At 38.8% G+C, this 24,010-nt stretch overlaps 1 protein-coding gene across 3 annotated transcripts in view; it reads right to left on the bottom strand.

The window, feature by feature from the left end:
- Positions 1 to 228: 228 nt before the first annotated feature.
- The window catches only part of LOC126355684 (organic cation transporter protein-like), a 580,417-nt gene continuing 556,635 nt past the window's right edge, over positions 229 to 24,010 (bottom strand). For all 3 annotated transcript variants that reach the window (XM_050006069.1, XM_050006061.1, XM_050006053.1), the window contains 6 exons: positions 22,558 to 22,726; positions 15,363 to 15,620; positions 14,025 to 14,239; positions 13,755 to 13,936; positions 6,030 to 6,166; positions 229 to 893 (listed from right to left, as the gene is read on the bottom strand). In XM_050006069.1, the coding sequence (XP_049862026.1) occupies positions 824 to 893; positions 6,030 to 6,166; positions 13,755 to 13,936; positions 14,025 to 14,239; positions 15,363 to 15,620; positions 22,558 to 22,726 (1,031 nt within the window). In that variant the 3' untranslated portion in view covers positions 229 to 823. The remainder of the gene's footprint in view (positions 894 to 6,029; positions 6,167 to 13,754; positions 13,937 to 14,024; positions 14,240 to 15,362; positions 15,621 to 22,557; positions 22,727 to 24,010) is intronic.

The following is a 24,010-nucleotide window of genomic DNA, read 5'->3' as shown; positions in this document are numbered from 1 at the left end:
ATTTCCCACCATCAGTAACTGAAAAATATTGATTTTGCAACACCCTTTAGTGCAATAACTGCAGCTGAAACTTCATCTATCATTTTACACACACACACACACACACACACACACACACTCTCCTTGCATCACACAACGTATGTGATCACAGTTTAGAACGTTAAATGGACGGACAAACTTTGAAAGGGTAAATAGATGATTAATAGATGAAACATGTAAAACAAGGTATAATAAAAAAAATATTTTATTAAATACGTCATTGTAATGCAAATGTATCACACATTGTGATATTGGATCAACATTGAATTACTTTCTAATATCACACATGAGCATTCTGTACTTTTTATAAGCCTGAGTAAAAAATATATAAATAGAGGCAAACATACACAGAACAATTTACAAGTCTTCTTTATATAAGGCAATTATATACAATGAATATACAAAAGCAGTATAAAGTTAATTTTATTATAAATACTATCATTGGTAGTGGAGCAACTTAGAAAGGAGAGCAACATTCATTTTCTTGCACAAAGAGTTTCTACATTACAACCAATTAAAGTCATTCACAGCAGACCCTTTCAAAACACAAGTGGTTGTAATGTATTTGAATGTCACCACATTAGACCATACGTCTTTCGTCACTTTCATAAACAGTTTTACTTGCAAATAACTATCCTTGCATCACATATTCTGAAATATGTCCAACAGCTCAGATTTCTGAAAACACTAAACACTAGTTTGTACAAAAATATTGCTGCACACATAAAAATATATTCACACAAATTTGTTTGGCAGTGTAAAAATACTGTTGAATTTGTACTTATTATTTTGATGCTATAACAATAACAGAGCCAGTTTTCTTCACAACATCTTCCAGATCTTCTTCATTCTCCCTGTGAATGAAATAAATACTTCATTTATAACAACTGTAAACAAACATGATCAATAGATTGCAAATGAAACTAACTGAAAACACTTCTCCAGTTTTTCACTAGCCCTATTTTGAAATTGATTAAATTTGAATGAAATAAAAATATTTAAGATATGGTAGTTACATTTTCAACATGAACAGATAAAATCCAAAGATAGTTAAAAAAACAGTACTGAAGTTTTTTCATAGATGCAATGTCCAATCCTTCATAAAACACTGGAGACATGTGTCCTATGACAACGTATTAACTGTGAAGGCAATTCAAGAATGCTGAAAACTGTAGGGAAATTGAGGTCTGGTGAAGTTGTGATAGGTCTGGTAAGCCAACAGTGGATAAGTAAGGAGCTATCAAAAATGTATCTGAATATAAACAACATAGAAATGGACATGGATAATTAGACTAACTATTTGACATGATTAAAAGGCAAGAACTGAATGGCAGAAACAAGGTGAAAAAAATGAAGAAAGGCATGAACTGAGAAATGGTTTTAGATAGCATTGAGGAGGATACAAGAATGGAGTAACTGTAGCAGGGACTGAAGGAGGAAGTAACAGGAATAAATGAGGGAATGATAAAGCACAAAGTATCACTGAAGGGGAAAACAGGGATACATATTAGTATGGAACATGAGGCTTTTGAAGAAGGATTACAGAATCAGACGATTTGGCAGAACATAATTATTGTAATGTGAAACTGGAAAGCACATATTGGTGTAAGGAGACATGTCTATGGGTATGTACTTGGAGCAAATTACTGAGGAAGAGTAAACAAGTGAGGTGAAATATTACTGGACTTATGCGAAAGGAGATTGAAGGTTGGAAATTCATGACTTGATAATAGGCAATAAGGTAATGTGGCACAGCAGTGACCATATCTAATGAGTGAGTGGTTATTTATATGTTAGAATAAGATGGAATGATGAAGCACATAGCAGATATCAAGGTAATACTATAAAAGGCCTTAGAGAGCAACCATTACTGGTGGCAATGAACATAAAAAATAAAAAAGAAATGAAGCACATAATCAAGAAAGGCAAATAAGATTCAACTGCAGAAGAGGAACAGAGGTGGTGTGTGGAAGAACTGCTATTAGAAGGAAATGTGCAGAGATATCTTCATGGTATCATGAAGGAGTTTTGAAGAACACTAAAGCAGTTAGAGTATGGTTTCAACAAAGCACATCATAAATGATCAAAGAGCATAAGGTGAAGAAGAGTGGGACACAAAAATTAGTCCCAGGAGGAAAGAGGAAGCTGATGAAAAAATGGGCTATAATGGTGGAGCAAGACAGTAGAAGAAATCGGAAAATAGTGTATGGAATGACCAACAATAGAAGAAAAGGAGTGGGCTAGAATGTAAAAATGGTTGATAAAGATGGGAATGAGATGTAAAAGAAGGAGGAATTAAAAGAGTTCTGGAGAACATATTTTGATAATTTGCTGAATCCAGATAGAGCAGTGGAGGAAGACTGAGTTATAGTGGAAATAGACTGTTAATTGGAAATAAAAATGGATGTAATGTAGATAGAAGTAGTGTGAAGAACATGAAAGGATGAATGGCTCTGGGGTTGTATGAACAAAGTGTGGAAGTGATCAGAGCAGCAGGAAAGGTGGGAACACAGTGATGTTTGGGAAGAGTTGTGCAAGATTGATCCGATGGGCAAAATAAGAAAAGGGATAGAACAACAGTAAACATGACACTGAATGAGGAACAGCTGAATATGGTGAAAAGTTGGGAAGTATAATATATAAAATACAGAAGAAACGACAAACATGTAAGTGAATTAGAAAGGTCAGCTGTTAGCTTTATGAGGAATGTGAGAGAAATTGTATGAAACAAAGATCAGAGAACTGAAATGACACATGCCATGAATATGGCATGCCAATAATAATGCATATAATTTAAGGCACATTCGTTTCTTGAATAATTTTTATAAATATTTTTGATACACCAATTTTTACAAATGTGTTTTAGCACAGTATTAGACAATAAACACAATTTTGCAAATATAAAATAAGAAAAATCATAGCATTGACTATGATACTAACATTACTGAAGGTAGAAATTATTGACTGAGATACGTGGACCAATTCATTTACATTACTCTCTAAAGAGTAGAGCTATAATGAGGCCTTTTCTTATGAAGACATCAAATCAGAGACAGTATATATATTCATCATTAGCTGGCCTGCTGCTTTTATTTTAGTCTGTAGTTTATTAGTGATCACTTCTGAGAAAAATGCTTATGAGCTTGTTGCAAAGTGCTGTTATACTGTTACAACAAAACGTATGCTAAATAACAGTGAGAGAGATTCTGTAGGGCATCAAGTTATTGATAAAAGCCTCAACTACTATCAACTGTAGATAGCCGGGACAACTTTCCTATGACACAAAGTCCAAAACAATGTGAAAAAAATTGAAAACAAAGTCAGCTGAAAGAAAAAGATCATACAAAAATCACTGGACACAGAAAATCAAATTTATGTTTACATAATATGAGAGAAGGAAAGTTGCTACTCACCTTATAGTGGAGATGCTGAGCTGCGATAGGCACAATAAAAAGATTCACACAGTCATAGCTTTCAGCCATTAAGGCCTTTGTCAGCAGCACACACACACACACACACACACACACACACACACACACACACACACACACACACACACACACACACACAAGCGCAACTTTCTCACACATCTGCAGTCTCAGAGAGCTGAAACTACATCATTGGTAGCCCTGCCTTTGATAGGATAGGTGATGTTAGTGACCAGACGAGGTGGTGGTGGTGGTGGTGGTGGTGGTATGAGGATGTATGGGACAGGTCTCACATCTAGCTCTATTACAGGCGTACAAGCTATGAGGTAAGGGATTGGGAGCAGGGGTTGTGTAAGGATGGACGAGTATGTTGTGTAGGTTCAGTGGACAGCAGTATACCACTTTAGGAGGGGTGGGAATGATAATGGACAGGACATTTCTCATTTCAGGGTATGACGAGAGGTAATCGAAACCCTGATGGAGAATGTAATTCAGTTGCTCGAGTCCCAGGTGGTACTGAGTTATGAGGGGAACCTAGTTCAGATTCACTGATGACATCTCTGCTATCTGGATTGCAGGTGAGGACACCCTATCCACGTTCCTCCAGAACCTCAAACTTCTCCCCCATTTGCTTCACCTGGTCCTATTCAACCAAACAAGCCACCTTCCTAGATGCTGACCAACACCTCAGAGGTGGCTACACCAGTACCTCCATCCATATCAAGCCTACTAACCACCAGCAATATCTCCACTTCGACAGCTGTCACCATTCCATAGCAAGAAGTCCTTTCCGTACAGCCTAGCCACCCGTGGTCATCACATGTGCAGTGATGAGTAGTCCCTCTCAAAATATACCGAGGGTATCACAGAAGCTTTCACTGACCATAATTATCCTCCTAACCTTGTACAAACACAATTTTCCTGTGCCTTATTTTTCCAGTCTCCCACCACCTCACAAAGTCCCACAGTCCGGCCATAAACGAACGTAGCTCAGTACCATCTGGGACTGGAGCAACTGAATTACAATCTCCGCCAGGGTTTTGATTACCCCCTTGTCATACCCTTAAATGAGAAATGTCCTGCCCACTATCCTTTCCATCCCTCCTACAGTGGTGTTCCACCATCCACCAAACCTACACAATATACTGGTCCATCCTTACACAACCCCTGCTCCCAGTCCCATATCTCATGCATCATACCCCTGTAATATGACCTAGATGCAAAATCTGTTCCATACACCCTCCTACGACTACCTACTCTAGTCCAGTCACTAACCTCACCTATAACATCAAAGGCAGGGCTGCCTGTGAAAGCAGTCATGTGATTTATAAGCTAAGCTGCAACCACTGAGCTGCATTCTATGTAGGCATGACAACCAACAAGCTGTCTGTCCGCATGAACAGCCACCGACAAACTGTGGCCCAAAAACAAGTGGACCACCCTGTTGCTGAATGCACTACCAAACAGGATATCCCTCATCTCAATGACTGCTTCACAGCCTCTGCCATATGGATCCTTCCCACCAACACCAGCTTTTCGGAATTGGGGAGGGGGAACGTTCCCTGCAATATATCCTATGTTCCCATACCTCTCCTGGCCTCAACCTCTGTCTCTCTGTCCTCACCCATCTAGCCCCCTCCCTGTTCCCATTCCAGCACTACACAACCGACATTTCACCGCCACACCCAGTCTTTTAATTCCTTTTAATTTCTCTCCTTTCCGCTACTTCCCCTGTCCCCTCACCCGCTGCCCCCCCTTCTCTCCTGCCCTCCGTCTAAGCTGCAGCACTTCACTATCCACCACCCCCACCATACTATCCCTTCCCCCTCCCCACCCCAGCCTCCTCCTTACCACCACCCAGTCGCCACTCCCATCATGCACTGGTGCTGCTGCTCGCAGTGTGGTTTCAGTTGTCTGAGAGTGTAGACATGTGTGCAAGTTGTGTTTGCATTAGTGTGTGTGTGTGTGTGTGTGTGTGTGTGTGTGTGTGTGTGTGTGTGTGTGTGTGTGTGTGTATTCCTGACAGAGGACTTAATGGCCAGAAGCTATTATTATGTGAATTGTTTGTTGTGTGTATCGTGACTCAGCATATCCACTATACGTGAAGTAGCAACTTTCCTTTTCTTATATTGTTACATTCCATCCTGGATTTTCCAATGAACAGCAACAGCATTATCAGTAACTTAGTTGTGCGTATGTATATATTAAAGAGCATTGGCTGTGTCAGACTGTATCTGAAAGTAACTGCATGCCTGTACATATGAATTATTTAATTTTTTTTCTTTCTGTGATAGGGTGAGGTGTCTTATATCAATGTCAGGATGATTTGTGGACAACAATAAACAAATTAGCAGATCAAGGTAGAAGTTTATATGTTAGAAGCAACTGTTGCACTTTATACATGAAACAGATGTGCCAATTAGGTCTCACTAATTATATTATACTTCTTATATAAATCAGATGGAAGACATCCATAGAAAACAGATGCAGAAAGTTAATTAAAACATATCGAAGCAGCAGTTCTCTTATTTTTGATGTGACATATATAGCACTATTACTTACTTTCCAAAGTCTTCTCCCTCTTCCAAGGTGTCAGGAAGTTTTCTATTTAATGTTTCTGGGAGTAGGAGGGCCAGAAAGCCTCCAACAGAAATCATAGCACCAAATACCAAGAGGGGCAAAGGTTGCCAGAATTCAGCCTGAAATAAATAATAGGATCATTTCTAGATATTTCAGAATATTATAAATGTGATTAGCAGTATCTACTTTTAAACACCACTGTGTCCACGATCAGCATCAGTTTCATGCCTCATTATTCTGAATTATTGTAAGAGAAAGATCATGAGTTACTGCTAATCTTACAGATCTTTTTCTCTTTGTAATGTCTTCCTTCACTTGTCAAAATTGGATATATAATGTGATCTCCCAGGTTTCCTCAATCTGACTGATTAACAGTGTATTTTCAGGTGTTCTGCCTGGTTTAATTTCCATTTTATTCACAATATTTCAAAGACTGACTTAGCCATCTTTTTCGGGTGCTGTGGGATTTATTGTCTGCTTAGATTCCATGCAGTGATTTTTTTTATAGTTTTAGGGCACAAAACTGCTACAGTCATAAGCACCCATTCTGTGGCTTAGTGAAGGGTAAAAAACCGAATTTTAAATCAGCAGCAATAGGAGCGAAATAGGGAAACTAAAAACGAATGGAAATCCAAGAAAACTGCTATTGAAGAGGAGATTGTTTTCCCCAAAAAAGAGCTTCGAATCACTGATATAGGACATAATCTGCTGAGTGTGTGTAATCTGCTTAAAGGGAAGATATATCGAGTGACAGCTGTAAATGGGTGCATAGCCAATTAAAATAGGGGCACTGCAGTAAAAGGCATCTCACTGTCAACAATGGAGAGCAGTGGGGACAAAGCGGGTGAGGACTGCCACTTAAAAGATGTCGATGGCTAAATACACAGTACCGTATCTGGAGTCCAGTTAAATTACCTCCTCCCGATGACAAGGCCAGAAGGAAGAGCTACAAGCACAGGGAAGAGCTACAAGCACAGGGAGGAAGTTTTATGTCCCGCAATTTATTATCAGGAAGTGCAGACCAATGTGTTGCCATAAAAGAGCAACGTGACGAGACACAATGCTCTGTAGGTCAGCAAAGGGAACCATGTGAACAGCGAGCTGAGGAAGACAGACTGCTGCCTTTGCCACTATATTGGCTGCCTCGTTTCCACAGATACCAACATGCCCTGGGATCCAGAGGAATCCCACAGAGATACCCCCCAAGTGGAGCATGTTGGGGCAGTCCTGAATCTGGTGGACAGAATAAAGAGCTTGGAAGTTGAGATGAGAGCCGAGTGAATCTGAGCACATAATATACTGTATCCACTTATGGCGAGGGATGTATTGGATGGCCTGGAGAACAGCATAAAGCTCTACAGTAAAAACCAAACACTGGTCAGGAAGCCAAAATCTAACAGAGGTGTCACCAACAATATAGGCACTCCCAACACCAAATGCGGTCTTTGAGCCATTGGTGTAAATAAATGTGGCAGCCTCCATTTGTGCGCATAGAGAAGCAAATTCCTGATAATAAATTATGGGGTGGGGAGGATGTTAAGGGATCGCAGGCAGCGAGCCAAAAAGATACGAAATGTGGGAAGACCAGCACAGTTTTCTGTCAAACATAAGTCCCAAGAATTTGGTAATGTCTGCAAATGCGAAGTCATCAGGGCCTAGATACAGGGAAGGCTTATAAAACTCCATATGTCACCAAAAAATTACACAGACGGTCTTACTGGGAGAAAATCGGAAGCCCGTTTCGATGCTCCATGAGTGGAGGTGCTCAAGAAATCCTTGAAGGCGTCATTCAAAAAGGCTGGTCTGTTGCGAGCTGTAGCAGAGAGGGACCCAAAGACATCAGGAAGGGGACAATCTGTAATTGGATTTATGATGATTGAAAACAGTGCAACACTTAACACAGAGCCCTGGAGCATCCCCTTTTCTTGGGAGGAAGTACAGGAGAGAGGAGTGTTCACCCGCACTGTAAATGTGCGCTCTGTCATAAATTCGTGAATGAAATGGGGTAGCTGACCTCAAAAGCCCCAAGAGAACAGTGTGCAGAGGATGCCAGTCCTCCAAAAGTTATCATATGCCTCTCCAGATCAAAAAATATAGCTACCATTTGGCGTTTCCTGAAAAAATTGTTCATGGTGCAATTGGAGAGAGCAACAAGATGGTCAACTGTGGAACGATGCTGTTGGAAACTACATTGGGCAGGTGTTAAAAGTTTTTGGGACTTCAGCCACCAGCCCAAACAGCAATTTACCATATGCTCCAAAACCTTAAATACACTACTTGTGTGAGAGATTGGATGATAGCTAGAGGGGAGATGTTTGTCCTTTCCAGGTTTCAGAACCAGAATGACAATAGCTTCCTGCCATCTCCTGGGAAAGATACTGTCAGTCCAAATTCAATTATAAAGATGAAGGAGGTAACACAGACTATGGTATAATAAATACAGCAACATTTGGACATGGATCCCATCGCGGAAGAGGAATAGAGTGCATGTTGGTGTTCCCGCATAGAAAAATTATATACCTTTCATGATTTTGAGAGGAGAAAGCAAGAGGCTACACTTCCCTCATTTCTATGGGATAAAGGCTGGCGGGTACTTCAAAGAACTTGAAATCTCAGCAAAGTGTAGACCCAATCAGTTAGAAATTGTGACTAGGCCCACTAAGGTATCTTGCGTGATAGGCAGCCCAGAGATCAGGGAGAAACTATATGTGCCAGATAACTGTTGAATTCGACACTAAACTACAATGAGAGTGTGAAGTTGTTAAAGGAGCTGGTAAAGAAGCCCCAGCTTGCCTTCTTGCTATCGCGGATATGCAACTGCATTGTGCATCTAACTGCTTATAGTGGATATTGTAGGATGGTGACAAAATGTGAAGAGCATGCCTCCATTCGCATACTGCATCACGGCATGCCTCATTCCACCAAGGAAATGGGGGGTGCCAGGGCAAAGGGGAGGTTAGAGGTATTGAACATTCCACAACTGTCAGAATAGCTTCCGTAACATTAGTGACCATATTGGGACATGACTGGCTGGTATGATAAAACTGCTGACACCAACAGCGACTTATAGGGTTGGAGATGTAAAGGCTAACTGAAATGATTTCATACTCCGCTTTAATGTTCAATGGAAGCTGAACACTGTCAAATGTCAAGAAGAGAGTGTGGGTTGGTACCAGTTCCTTGTCAACCCTATTCATGACTATGTACAGCCATTACACCCTGGTCAGACATAATTTTAGATGTCCTCATGGGACAATCTGTTGAGTGATTGTGTATAAACCACCCTGTGTGATGAATTTAAAGTACGGTGCACTTCCACTCAGACAGGGAAGGAGCGCAGCAGTGTAGTTCAAAGCAATCTGTGCGCCTGGAGGACACTGTGTCTAACAACAAGGTGCCATTTTGTAATCAGGAACAAGACTTTATCAGACCTACAACTGTATTGACAATTTTCTGTTTTCTGAATAATGAAAGGGTTGACAGTAGATAAGCCTCAACCTTTGTCAGACCGAGAAACAACTAGGAACTTTGGTATGGATGGAACAATTGTCCGTGGCCGAGATGGATCTAACTTTCTCTTGCGTGCAGAAGTTTTAGAAGTAGAGGAAACCATTGCGAAAGTATCCCCCAATGATTACCAGTATCCTAGTGGGGGGCTCTCTGATGGCACTCCATCTTAGGTGATTGTCCACACTTCAGGTCACACCTCCCGAGAAATGGCTGTAGGGACCAATCGGTACGTTCGAAAGGTACCAGCTTAGGTAATCACCCCTCCCCGGGCATGGCCTTTCCCAGGGGGTTCATACGTGTCCTGCTTGTCTACCTGGGGTGGGGAATTATGCCTTACCCCATCACTGGCTATGCGTGGGTTGGCTTTCAGACATGCACAGGGGGGAAGAAAGAAAGGGAGGAAGAAAGAAAGGGAGGAAGAAAGAAAGGGAGGAAGAAAGAAAGGGAGGAAGAAAGAAAGGGAGGAAGAAAGAAAGGGAAAGAAGAGAAGAGGTCTCAAATGCCTCAGTGGAGAAGAAGGTGAAGAGAAGAATCGAGGAAAAGAGAAGGACAAAGTGAGGACAGAAACTTTCCAGTGTAGAGAGAAGACAAGAGAAACCATATCTTACAGTCACAAGTGTCCGTCCCAGATGTAGGCACAAAACATACTTCCAAAGATAGGGAAAAGGGGAAGGGAATTGGTAAGGGTGAGGGGGGGGGGATCAGGGAGGGGATTGGGGGGGGGGGGGGGAGGTGGAAAGAGAAGGTATGCAGGCCTGAAAGGAAAGAGCTGCACTAGTTTGAGGTACCGTGCTCACCACGCATGTATCCACAGAAGAGTTGTGGACCCCCTGGAGGGTCCAGGCAGTGAGTACACATAAGAGCAAAACTCAGATTGTTGAAATTTTGTTCATAAAATGGAAATAACTTGCCAGAACACAAGGGAACAATGTCACTGTTATGGTTTGCAGTATAATGCTTTCTTAGACAAACAAGGAATGGAGAAAGGAGTAAAGTAGTTAGTTGTGATCTCCAAGAAAACATCTTAACAGGTCAGACATGATTAGATACACTATCACACTTAGTCAAGATAGAAAGCCCAGAATTGAAACAATAAATACCTGATTATGTGATTAAGGCTTTTTTTGTTTCTTCACTTTATTATTTATAGGAAGGTACAGTAACCCATATGACCAAACAGTCAATGGTCTTGTGTAAGTTGAATGTGGAGGGTGGAAGAAAGGGAAGGGAAGGGAAGGGAAGGGAAGGGAAGGGATTCATAATGTCAGTTGCAGCAGGACTTTATGCAGAGTAAGAAGTGACAAATGAGAATGTGTGATGGACCAGGATTGAAGTGAGAAATCTCTTGCTTACTGGCCAGCTGCATTAACCACTGAACCAGCCAGGAAGCAGTGTTTATAACAATTTCATGTACTATCTCGATATGCCCCTCGCCCGACCCACATAGCATAGTGCCACCTATCTGCAGTCCCTGTCCATTTCCTCTTTGCTCGTTACTTTGTTTCCCAAGATTCCCCCATGACATTAAACTTGATTGTGCACTCACACTGAAGGTGGTGGCTTCATAGCCCATCAAAGAAAATCAGTGATATGAATGGGTGGTGTCTGTTCTTTCGAACATGTCAGGAAGAGCAGACATTATGTGAACTCCAACATTGTGTTACATGTTACGTAAATTAAAGGCGGAGGAGGGGATGAATCAAAGGAAAGCGGAGAAATTTATGGTGTCAGCTGCATAAAGACTGTGTGGAGTCAATTAACATAACATGTATCACTGCTGTGGATTCTGTATAATGTCTGTTCTTTTGACCATTTTGGAAGGAACAAACAATATACTTTCATGTAATTGATTCACCTTGACAGGCTTTGAATGCACCAGTGAATTGACAGTCATGTTCGACCTCCACAACGAATGTCCAAGTAGCAAGAAAGGGAGGAAATCGATAAAAACTGTGGACACCATGCATTCATATAATAGTCAATGGTCTCTTTGTTCCTCTTTGTACATCAGTTTCGATTAAGTGTCCCCTGAATGTTGACTTACCTTCATCTCCATGCATCACATCCCCATTTTTCACATTAACTAGACCACTCTAAGTATGGTCCTTTGACTCCCTATGTCAAATGTTAAAATTATTTTGTATGTGGCCTATACAACACCATTGACCAGGCAGATGATGTAGCTTTATTTCCTTCCTGTGTGTGTTTTCAAAAAGGAATAGGAAAATACCACCCAGTCTGGCCAACATAAAATTTGTCATAATTTTAACATTAAATTCCACACTTTTGAGATAAGCCTGCCTGCGCGGGCAGTATTATACATCATATTCATAACTCACATCTTAAGTGAACCAGGGATCGTATTATGGTGCTAATACTACCAGGTGCTTTGAATGTCAGATAAATGCTGTTTAAATGTTAAGTGTATTTCCTTTAATAAAATATTTTGTTAATGTTAGCAATCACAGTCATACTGAATCTTATTAGATTGTCAGTTGTCTAGTAGTTGCTTCAAATTATTGTCCATTCTTAATTGAATATTCTATCTTGCTTTATAATGACAACTTTTACTCTGCAAACCAATGTTAAGTGCATGGCAGGGGTTACGTCCAATTGTACTACATATTAGAGTTTCTTCCTATTCCATTTGTGTATGGAACACAAGAAGAATGACTACTCGGATGCCCCTGTACATGTTGTAACTAACCCAATTTTCTCTTTGTTGTGCCTGCAGGAAGAATACATAGGGTGGGCTGTAGTATATTCCTATATCCTCAGTTATTGACATTCTTTCAACTTTGGAAACAGGACTTCATATGACAATTGATGTACATCTTCTAGTGTCTGCCAGTTCAGTTTTCCAATAATCCCATAATGCTCTCTCATGGGTCAAGCAAACTTGTGGCTATTGACACTGACAGGGTATCTTTGATATCCCCTGCTAGTCCCGTTTGGTATGACCCCCTTCCCACTTGACCACATGGTTTGTAAACAATTGCATTTGCAGGATGACTGCTTTCGCCTAGTATCTTACCTATGAATATAAGTCATGCCACTTCATGTACCTACAACTCAGCCTATTTGACCATTCCGCTTCACATCCCCACAAGCTGTTATACCCAAGTATTTGTATGAGTTGACTGATTGTAGTTGTGACCCACTTATTTTGTAGTCATAAATTAATACATTTCTGCACTTAATAAGGTGCACTATTTTACATTTGTGAACTTTTAAAGTAAGTTGTCAATCTTTGCTCCACTTTGTAATCTTATCAAGGTGGAACTGAATATTTGGTCTGGATTTTCCAGATTGTACTTCATTATAGATAACTGCAACATCTGAAAAAGTTTAAGGTTACTATTAATATTGTCTGCCCAGTCTGCTTATCCCACTAAAAAAGTGCAAGAATCATGGAGTACAATATAGTTAATCTTCCAAGTAAGGGTGGTTAACAATGGTCTTAGCAGTGGATTTACATGTAACTCATAATTTATTTTAATTTTTAATATACATTTTAATTAACACTTATTGTATGTTAACTCTGAGAGCAGAAGGATATAGATTTAATTGGTTTAATGTTTTTAGAATTTAAGTTTGTTACATTTTTACTATTGTCCTCTAAGTTCAGGGTTTTATATTTTCAAATTTTGTTACAAATATGCAAAGCATGCTTACTGAGTAGACATGTTCATTAGAGTAACATTGTTTAGAGGCAGTTTAATTTATGTGTTTACCATCAGTTGTTGCACGATTGTCATGGAGATGGTATGATTTCAACTTGAGACTACATACTGAACACAGTCTTCAATTTATATATCCCACTTCATTTACATGGAACATTAAAGCATGTTTTTCTTGCTTCTCATCTGGGTGTTTTTCATTTTACTTACACTATCTGTTGATGGCAGTATGCCAAGACATGTAACGCAGTAGGAATTAAAATAAGTCAAGGTGTGGTCTAGAGAGAAGTCAAATAATAAATTGCTAAGATAATTTAATTTTAAATTATTCAAATGAGATTTAGAAGATTCTGCAAGATCTATCTTATTTATATGGTCCAGCAATGTTCAAAAGAGCATCTTGAGACTTTCTGTATTGTACTTGAACCATAAAACATTTGATACAGAAGCAAACCATCATTAATATCCAAAATGTGTGTCTTTGTCAGGAACCAAACATATTTGAATAATGACTCACCAGTAAGTTGATAAATGGTGCAGTCATTCCACCAGCTCGTGCTGAAGTAGAACTTGCACCAAGTGCAACATTTCGTACAACTGTGGGAAACTGTTCAGCTGTAAATATATATATTGTACCATATGAAGCAGTTACTGCCATTTTGCCTATCATTGCAAATGTCACCAGTAACCATGTCATCTCTACAGCAAAAGAGAACAACAGTTCAGTATATGGTGAGTAATAGTATCTATGTGCACTCTATATTAATACAAATACATGATGTCTCACCTCCAGGTACAGCCAGAGCAGCTAGCAGAGATACTCCTCCCAGAAGCATACAAGAACACAGAATTGATTTTCGGCCCCATTTATTGAGGGTGAACAGTAAAAAAGTATATGCAGGAACTTCTACAGCACCAGAAATAAAGAAATTTAAGTACTGGTTTCCTGCCAGGTTAGATGTGTTCCATGAAAGACCATAGTAGGCACTGTTGTTGACAAACCTGTTGCAATGGAAACAGAATAAATTAATCAAGCAAGGAGAATTCAATTTTCTGTTCTCCTTTTATGTTAGTTTACACCAGAGAATGACTGTGCTAATGAAATGGGACAGCTATGAACAAGATGACATTTAGACATTATGTTATTGTAAAAAAGGAAAGCATCATGAGAGAACAGTAACTCATGCACGAGTAGTTTAGGAATACCATTCAAGCGACCAAGAAAATAGTGGAATTATATACTATGACACTCAGAATATAGAGTAAACCTGAGTCATCTAGTTCATAATCAATATGTAACTGGTTTGTTAATAGAAAGTATATGCAGAGGTTAGGTTAATGTTCAAATAAATTAATGTTCATGTAAAAATAAATTTAACAACTGTAGAAGCTTAGGAAATTACTTTACTGATTTTTTAAATTGACAACCATTACCCTAATGTAATGTGCTGATGTATGGAGTATTGTGGCAAATTTTTGGGATTTTGTGGCAAAAAATAAATAAATAAAAAATAAAATAAAATGAAAGAATAAAGAAGCAAATTTAGGTAAACATATACTGTGATACCAGAAATCTCTTCAGTTTTAACTTCATAAATATTATGGTAACGGGAATTCTAGATTTAAAAAATTAACATAAATAAGGAATGGCAACCATTCACATGCATATTAATAGTGGATGATGCCTTCGCACATGAAAGAACTCAAAAAATAGCATCTCTCTCTCTCTCTCTCTCTCTCTCTCTCTCTCTCTCTCTCTCTCTCTCTCTCCCCCCCCCTTCCCCCCCCCCCCCCTCTCACCTTTTGTGAGTGGGCATGCTAAAGAATAGATTATTTAATTTTATCTCTAATCTCTACTTAGTGTTCAAAAACATGAGTGAATGTCTGTGTCATGCCTGGTGACAACCTTAGTTTGCCAAATGGTTTAGGCGACTGCTCATGAAAAGCACGTAATCGGGATTCAAGTCTTGCTCAGGCATAAATTTTTAACTGTCTCAATATATTCATTACACTTTAAATATTCTGTATTATTCATTAGCTACAGGCTTCTCTACTACGATTTTCCTACAGAATAAAAAAATAATGTAATGAAAAAATGATTAATATCAACATATATATTACTTACCAGTTGAAGAATATGTTGAGACATCGTTTACGAAGATTGGGATATCGCATAATGTCCAAAATTGATGGTTTTGTTACTTTAGTCTCAGGTATTGGTTTCTTCTCTGACGATGGTTTCTCATTTTCTTCAGACAACAGGCCATCAAGAACATCAGTAGGAATTTTAACTTTGTTTACTTTAGCAGCTTTTACAATTAGCTGTTGTGCTTGTTCTTTCCTTCCATTGGACAAAAGCCAGCGCGTAGACTCAGGAACAAACCTGAACAGAGAGCATTTCATGATGAGTGGACATCAACACATGCATCATTAAACAATTTACTTAAAAGAAAAGAAATTTGATCAGCTGTTGCAGAAGCATTTAGTTGATAAAGCAGCAGTCTTCACTAAATATATAGCAGAAAGGTGTAGCATACATTCCGGAAGAGTTTCAGAAAGTTTTATTTATACGTGAAGACGTCAACTTTGAACAACAGCTTGCATACAGATGCAGTCTTTGGCAGTCATTCCTTGAGTTGAGATCTCTCTGGAGCATTGCCCTACAGCTCAGTTTGTTCTTTGTTTTTGGAATGTGTACATGTGCTTGGGAATATGGTGTATAAAATACTGTCAATCTTATTCTGCAATCTGCTCAGGTGTCATTACTGCCAGCAGTCTACCTGGAACTCTATGACAAGAATGCAAATGATTTTCAGAAAAATATGAGGTATACAACCAGGTGCTTCACAATGAAAAATCCTGTTCCAATCATCAACATTTTCTTGGAGAATTCTCACTGTATGATGACTTTAATTGTGGCTTTTCACGAGTTTTCACAACTCTGCACAAGCAGCAAATATTGTGAAAGCAAGGTGATGAACTAATGCAACTTTCTCCAAGTGTCAACAACATAAAACATTTGCATGGAAAATGTTTGACAAAGTTTGATCTTCTCAATGACTTTTAAAACGATTCAAATCATGTTCTACAACTACAGGGCAGTGTTCACATAGAAAATTCTGTGATTCCTGGAAATTCACACCCATGAAACATCATTCCATGTACTTTTGTTAGTGCATCCATACTGGAGGTAATGTAGCCAAAGCTGATAGTACAAAAATGTGGAGTCCAGCTGGCTGGGTCACACAAGAAGATTCCCAGGATTCCATCTGCATTGGATATGGTTTATGGGATTTTGTTCACCAAAGCTCTCAGATCGACAGAACAAGGTACTGGCAGAAGTGAAGCTGTGAGGACCGGGCGTGAGTCGTGCTTCGGTACCTCAGATGGTAGAGCATTTACCTGCGAAAGGCAAAGGCCCTGAGTTCGAGTCTCTGTCGGGCACACAGTTTTAATCTGCTAGGAAATTTCATATCAGCGCACACTCCGCTGCAGAGTGAAAATCTCATTCTGGGACAGAACAAGTAGCAAGCAGAAATGATTTTCACAAAGTATGTGAGAGACAGTGCTTTCTAGCTAAACTACCTTCTTTCCTTCCAGATCACCTGACAACATGGTTTGCCATCGCAGAAATCATCTTTCACAACCACAGCGTAGTGGAAGGTTCTTTGAATTTTTGTGCATTATTCATCAATGTTTGTGAAATGCTTATATTATTAGTGATGTGATACAACAGATGCCTGCCACTGGCAAATCTGATGTGGTAAAAGCAACCTTACTCCAGTGATTAACTCAGTCATGACAGCAGCAGAGAAATTGGGCAGCAGAATGCCTTAATAAGTTTTGGAGACACTTAAGGGAGCTGATAGACCTAGAAAACATGCCAGACAGCATGCTTTTGACACTTTGCTTAAAGAAGTTACTACCACATACAGTGGGGTCAATAAAATGTAGACAGTATTTGATAGTCAATATTAATGGAACAAAATGGCATATCATTACGATTCTTACTTGGGAGGGAGGTTATTTTATATGTTCAAAGTGGTCCTCATCAGCAGACAGACAATGCCATTGTCACTGACTGCATGACAACCAGCTAGCTGCCTGTTCAAATGAATGACCACTGGCAAACTGTGGCCAAGAAACAAGTGGACCACCCTGTTGCTGAACACACATGATATCCTTCATTTCAATGACTGCTTCACAGCCTGTGCCATATGGATCCTTCCCATCAACACCAGCTTTTCTAAACTGATCAGGTGGGAACTTCCCTGCAGTTCATCCTACTTTGCCATAATCCTCCTGGCCTCAGCCTTTGTTAGTCACTGTCCTCACCCATCCAGCCCCTTCCCTGTTCCCATTCCAGCACTACACAGCCGTCCTTCCACCACCACACCCAGTCTTTTCATTTCTCTACTTTTCTGCTAAATCCTCCCTCCCCCCTCCCCACCATTGCCCCCTGTCTAACCTGCAGCACTGTCTGCCAACCTCACCATACTAACCCTCCCCCTCCCGATCCCAACCTCCTCTTTATCCCCTTCCAGTCACCGCTCCCATCATGCACCGGTGCTGCTGCTCGCAGTGGGGTTTCAGTTGCCTGACACTGCAGTTGAATGTGTGAGTTGTGTTTGCGTGTCTGTGACTCAGCATCTCCACAATATGGTGAGTAGCAACTTTCCTTCTCATAATATTGTTACATTCCATCCTGTATTTTCCATTGTTTGATTAAATTTGATGGAATAGCTACATGCACAATGGACATTTAGACTACACAAAACAATCACCTTGCATTTTACAATTGTCATGAATGAGGTGATATCAGGTGCAGATTTCTTAAGACAGTTCAACCTCTCTCCTGACCTAGCAATTGGCAAAGTTCAGCACACTAGCACTGGAGGGCCAATGACGGGCATAATTGGCAGACCATCTACACATACTTGCATGAGGTCTGCAGATTCCAGAGCATTTACTAATCACCAGCTAAAGATTATTTGCCATTCTTTGAAACTGAATTTGGAAGCCATGAGTAAGAAATACAAAGACAAAAAAGAAGAGAAACAAAAATTATATGACAAAAACCAAGATTTACAATCCAAATTATCTTCCAAAACAAGAGTCTTGAATGCTGCTAAAATGTGAACAGGAAAACTGAAGAAGTGCTCATCCCAGAAAAATCTTCTGTGGGTCACTTGCAGAAGGAAGTCTTAACAAATGTAGTTGACATATGTGAACAATCAGTGCAGAATACATAAGATGAAATTCATGTGAGAAGAAGGAACCTAGTTTGGTCCAGCACAAGGCACAAACAACGAACAAGGAATCACACTACATAATGCAGATCACCATCGCAAATGCAAATAATGGTGTACACGCTATCATTTCCAATACTATTAGTAACTCTAATGTTACAAGGACAAAGAGATGCAAGACAACACCACAATCCAACATCAGTCACTATCATTGGCGGATGCCTAAAAAGTTCTGCAGTGTCTGAGACAGTAAGATGCCAACCACAACCATCTTTCATTCTAAGGGTGGGTTCACAGGAACACCCCCCCCTCCCCCCCTCCTCCCAGCCAAACTGTCTTTGTGCCTCTGTCAATGTCACATGGAATTGGGAGGCACCAAACTTCCATCTTACCTGTGAGAAATGGTGCAGTAGGTTTCCTTTACAAGCCTCTAGCCACAAAAATTAGAAGTGGATGTTAAAGGAATGGTCCAGTTGTGCTCTGCTTTGTAGTCTGCAACAGCAAGGTTGGTCACACTCAGGCACAGTGGTTCTAATGCCATCACCGCCTTTCCCAGGAGCACTCTGAACTGGAGGAGGAGGAGGAGGAGGAGGAGGAGGAGGAGATCGGAACTTCAGCTCCAAACAACAACTTCTTGTGTACAGTCATAGTGTACAGTTATCTTTGGCAGACATTCTTTGAGTTGAGATAGATCTCTGGAGTTTCTCTCTACAGTTTAGTTTGTTCTTTGGTTTTGGTGTGTGATTATGTATTCTGCATGTGTTCAGCAATATTACAAATAAAATACCATCAATCTTTTTTCGCAGTCTGCTCAAGTGTCATTATTACAACTAACCTACCTGGGATCCCACCTGTATATTGAATACATGTTCTAAGGATCCAATGAAATCTGCTACCCAGGAAAATATAAAATCCATCTCACATCTACAGTCTAAACTCTATAAAAGATATTGTTGGTGTTAGTGGTGTAAGTGAAATACTAAGGACAAGATAAAAGTACCGCTCTGGCACAAAGTTTTATTCTCTCAGGACATAGAATAGAATAGTAGTTTATTATCTTATAACATACCATTGTAAACCATTGACTTCTTGTACAGGAGACTCATCAAAACACAAAAACTGGTTTACAATTTTCCTAATAATATCAGTAATATAACATACAGAACCGAATAATTACTTAATTAAGCACTTAATAATTTTTCTTCAAACATAACAAATTTTTAAGATTAGTAATCCTAAGCACTTTCTCCCTCCTGCTCAAATTTTCAGGTTGTTGTTTATGAATTCTTCGACTGGATAGTAACATTTCTGCACTAGTTTCACATGTAAGGACTTTTCAGTGTTTCTAAATTTATGCTGACCAATTCCTTCCTTTCACTTTGTAATAAATTTTCATACCCATATAATGTGAAGTTTGAGCATTAAGTTTTAAATAGCAGGTGGGGAGCACCAAATTATTTTGATTTCTGATATTGTAATCATATTGCAAATGATTTGCTACAAATAAATCAGGGTTACTGTGTAAAAAGATAATCAGCTCATACATGTATAGTGGGGTAACATTTAATATACTTAGATTTTTTAGGAGTGGGTGACATGATTTTCTTTGCCCAACATTGTGCATATTTCTAATGATGGTTTTCTGAAGTTTTTGTATTTGATACATATGGTTTGAGTTACCCCAAAATATAATTCCATACCTTATTACTGACTCAAAGTAGCTGTGATATACTACCTTTCTTATGCCCATACTGGTAGCATGAACAATATCCTCATTGAAAATGCTAGGCTATGTAATTTATTTGCAAGATACTGTATCTGTGATCCCCATGATAGATTTTTATCTAGTTGCATTCCTAGGAATTTCACACAGATACCTTCCTGCAAATCTGTTTCTGTGACTGACCTGAATATAATTTAATTTTATTTGCTTTCTTTTAAACTGCATTAACTGAGTCTTTTCCATGTTTAATTTTAACTTTTTTAAATCAAACCAGGTCTCTAATTTTTCTAAAGTATGTGATACAGTTTGTGGAATTTGATCAGTTCTGTTATGTTCAATGATTAAAGATGTGTCATCTGCATATAAAACTGATAGACACTCAATATTAAGTGGCACATCATTTGTGTAAAACAAAAACAGAATGGGAACTAAGACAGAACTTTGGGGTAGTCCATGTGAAACCGTTTTTCGTTTTGAAGTATTTATTCCTCTCTCTGATGTTATAAGCACTCTTCATCTTTGATTAGTTAGATAGGACGGAAACCATCTAATACTGTGTCCCTAATTCCATACTTTTGCAGTTTACAGAGTAGCAAGGAATGATTCACACTACCAAAGGCCTTTGATAAGTCACAAAAAATTCCTGTGGCATGCAGTGAGATGTCTAGCGATGAGCTAATTATATCAACAAAATTATTTTTAGTAGATACTTAATGGTTTACCTTTCATGTCGGTGTGAAAAATGTAGTCTGAGAACACCCACTAAGATGTGGTTAAGCTGTTCTCTGACATGTTCTTTACTGGGGAATTATAATGTAATCTATTTATGCAATTATCTATGCAAAAGTGTTTCTATGAAGTTTTAAAACCAGAAGAGTGGTTCTGGCAGATTTGAATTATGGCATGTGTGCCGCTGAATACCTATACAGCTGAGGCAGTACAAATGCTGCTAAAAATAAGGCAGTATCTAACTTTGAATCTTGATTTGGCATATGGTTTTAATCCATCATGAATATTCTTGCTTACTTACACTGGTAACCGAATAAACATTACATGATATATATTATAAAAGGAGAGACAAAAGAAGATAAATTTCAAAAATTAGAATTCTTTAAGCAGTGAAAAAATTAGGCATACAATTCTTTTCTGTTCATTAACACATAAAACTGGTAGCAACAGCTAATTTTCATCTTCTTATATAGTGCATTCACAAAGTTGCTGTGTACTGTACTATGAATGTGGATTATGTTGGAAATTTGAAACAAAATTCTCAGTGATTGTTTTTTTTTAAATTTGTTCTGCTGTTTTGTAACATTTAAGTGTGTGGTTCATTTGATGAAAGCTATTAAATGTGATGTGTACTGCTTTGATGTTCAATTTGTTTTTAAATTATGGTGCTTTCAACTGAGGAACATATTTTTCTTGTTGAGCACATATTTTGGAAAGGTGATAAATGAAGGAGGTATTTGCTAAAAAATTACCAGAAACAGCTGTCCCTCATTGTAATGTGGTTTATTGACTTACTGAGAAATTTGGAGAGAGTGTCTCAGTATTAGATATCAAATGAACTGGAAGATCACCTAAACTTAACGCCCATATAAAATGACAGCTGTGCAATAAATGAAAGGTGCAGATCATGAAGAGTGAATCTGTTACTGCAAATGGTTTACAAATGTCTTTATTTGAAAGGATTACCACCTTCTGTAAAGATGAGGCATGGTTCCACCCCTCTGGTCATGTTAACACACGATTATAGCCAATGGAGAATCCTCATACGGTGCTTCAAATGCTATTGCAATTACCAGAAATCTACAATATACAGATAGCATGCTATTGGACCTTTATTTTTTGAAAGAACCATGAACACTATCGTTTAAAGCTTCACAAGTTCAGCTAAAGGAAGATGAAATCAGCTACTTGTGGTTTCAATAAGAGGGCACTACTGTACACACAGCTAATAACACTATGCATCTCTTCTATAGCCCCCACAATTGCCACATTGTACTCCACAGTTTCTTTTTTGGAGAGCAGCAGAAATTGTAGTGTGTTGCAGTCACCTATGCATGCTTTGTGGCTAAAAACTGAAATAATTGCATATATGAGAAGCATGTCACAATCAGATCTGCAGAAACTGTTTTTGAATAATATTAAGTGGGTTCAAGATTGCTTAGCCACCTGTTGACATCATTTCCAATATATGACTTAACTACACAGCAGCTTTCTGAACACCCTGTATTTTTATTATCCAGAGACCCTTAGGGTACGGAGTCACTGCAGCTTCCATTTATTTAATTTAGTATGCTAGTGCAAGAGAAAACCAATTATGTGCATTGTCAAAATCCACTTACCACCAGTAGGACAGAAAGAATACAGATGGCAGTGTGAATGCTAATTGCAACATTCTCCAATCTGGTATGAGGTAAGCTAACAAAGCTGTCAGTACATATCCAAATGTGAAGAAAAACTGACATGCCACACCAGCAAAAAGCCGCCTAGATGGTCCAACCATTTCCATTGCTGCAATGTGAAAAATACTACAGTTTCTTGAAATTAATAACATTTTTATTAGTACTAAAACTGACAGTACAGAATGAATTATGAATAAAGATACAATACCAGACATACACAAAATTTAACAAATCCTATATTTCCTTCTATAAATAAAACCTCTTACTTAATGAAATAAAAACTAATTTCAACTCGACAGACAAATTGTGGATCTTATTTTAGTTTGGGTCCATTCTTATGTATGTAAAAAAAAAAAACTGTATTATTACATTCACTTAGTGTTTCTGAGTCTCTGTCATTTTTCTTTTTGTGTGTACAGGCATAAAAAGTTATATCAAAAGGAATATTGCTATCATAGCTACATTTTTCTCTTCCTTTTTCCTGTAGAGGTAGCAATATATGATTCTGACAAAGAATTAACCCTTTACTTATGCAAATAAATAAATTGTGACAAATCTCAGTACATCATTTAGAACACTTTCATTGTAATACCATTCCATTATCTTTGATTTTATATTTCGAGCCTCTAGTTGGTAATTTTATTCTGGAAGACTTCATTTATTGTTGAGGATTAGAATTAGTGGACCCTTTATGTCAGATTGGGAATTTTTGTCCGAATTCTAAACTTACATGCTGGCAGGCGACATCACCTAGTGCAGAGGAATAGTGTGCTCAAAACATTGCTGCATAGGGTTCATGCACTCTCCAACAATGAGAGTCTCAACCAATGTCTGAGATCTGTTTTCTGGAAGAATGGATACACACAGTCGCAGATTTGGAGTGCACTGTGTCCTACTCTGACTGTAGAACTAGCAAAACAAAAGAGAAACCTCAAGAGAATGCAGTCATTACCTTTCATTCCATTTTTTGGCACACTATTCGGAAAGATGGGATGAATTCATTCAAAATGGGAAATGAAGACTGTGCTCCGTCCACCAGTTAAAAACATGGGCACTGCATAGTAGTGTCGAGGATGATCTCACATTACAGAAGTCCGGTGTCTATCAGATCCTCTGCCAATAACGTATGACATAAGCAGATCAGACAGTGCACACTGGTAAGGGTTGTTGCTGACAACACCTACAGCACACAAAACTGCAGCCTCCTAACAAGTCGATAGTTGTGGAACATTGCCTAACGGAATTTCAGAATTACATGGAATGGATTACAACAATACAACAGTTCTGACACAAATATAATGTCTGGCACAGTTCATTAAAGAAATTTATTGAGATTCAAGAATGGGAATTTCTAATCAATGTTTACAGTACTAACATCCTTAGCAAGGCCTGG

This window comes from Schistocerca gregaria, chromosome 1 (genome assembly GCF_023897955.1).
Source record: "Schistocerca gregaria isolate iqSchGreg1 chromosome 1, iqSchGreg1.2, whole genome shotgun sequence".
In the NCBI taxonomy this organism is placed as follows: Eukaryota; Metazoa; Arthropoda; class Insecta; order Orthoptera; family Acrididae; genus Schistocerca; species Schistocerca gregaria.
The sequence above is the reverse complement of the archived record's forward strand: the minus strand, read 5'-3'. Positions and strand labels throughout refer to the sequence as shown.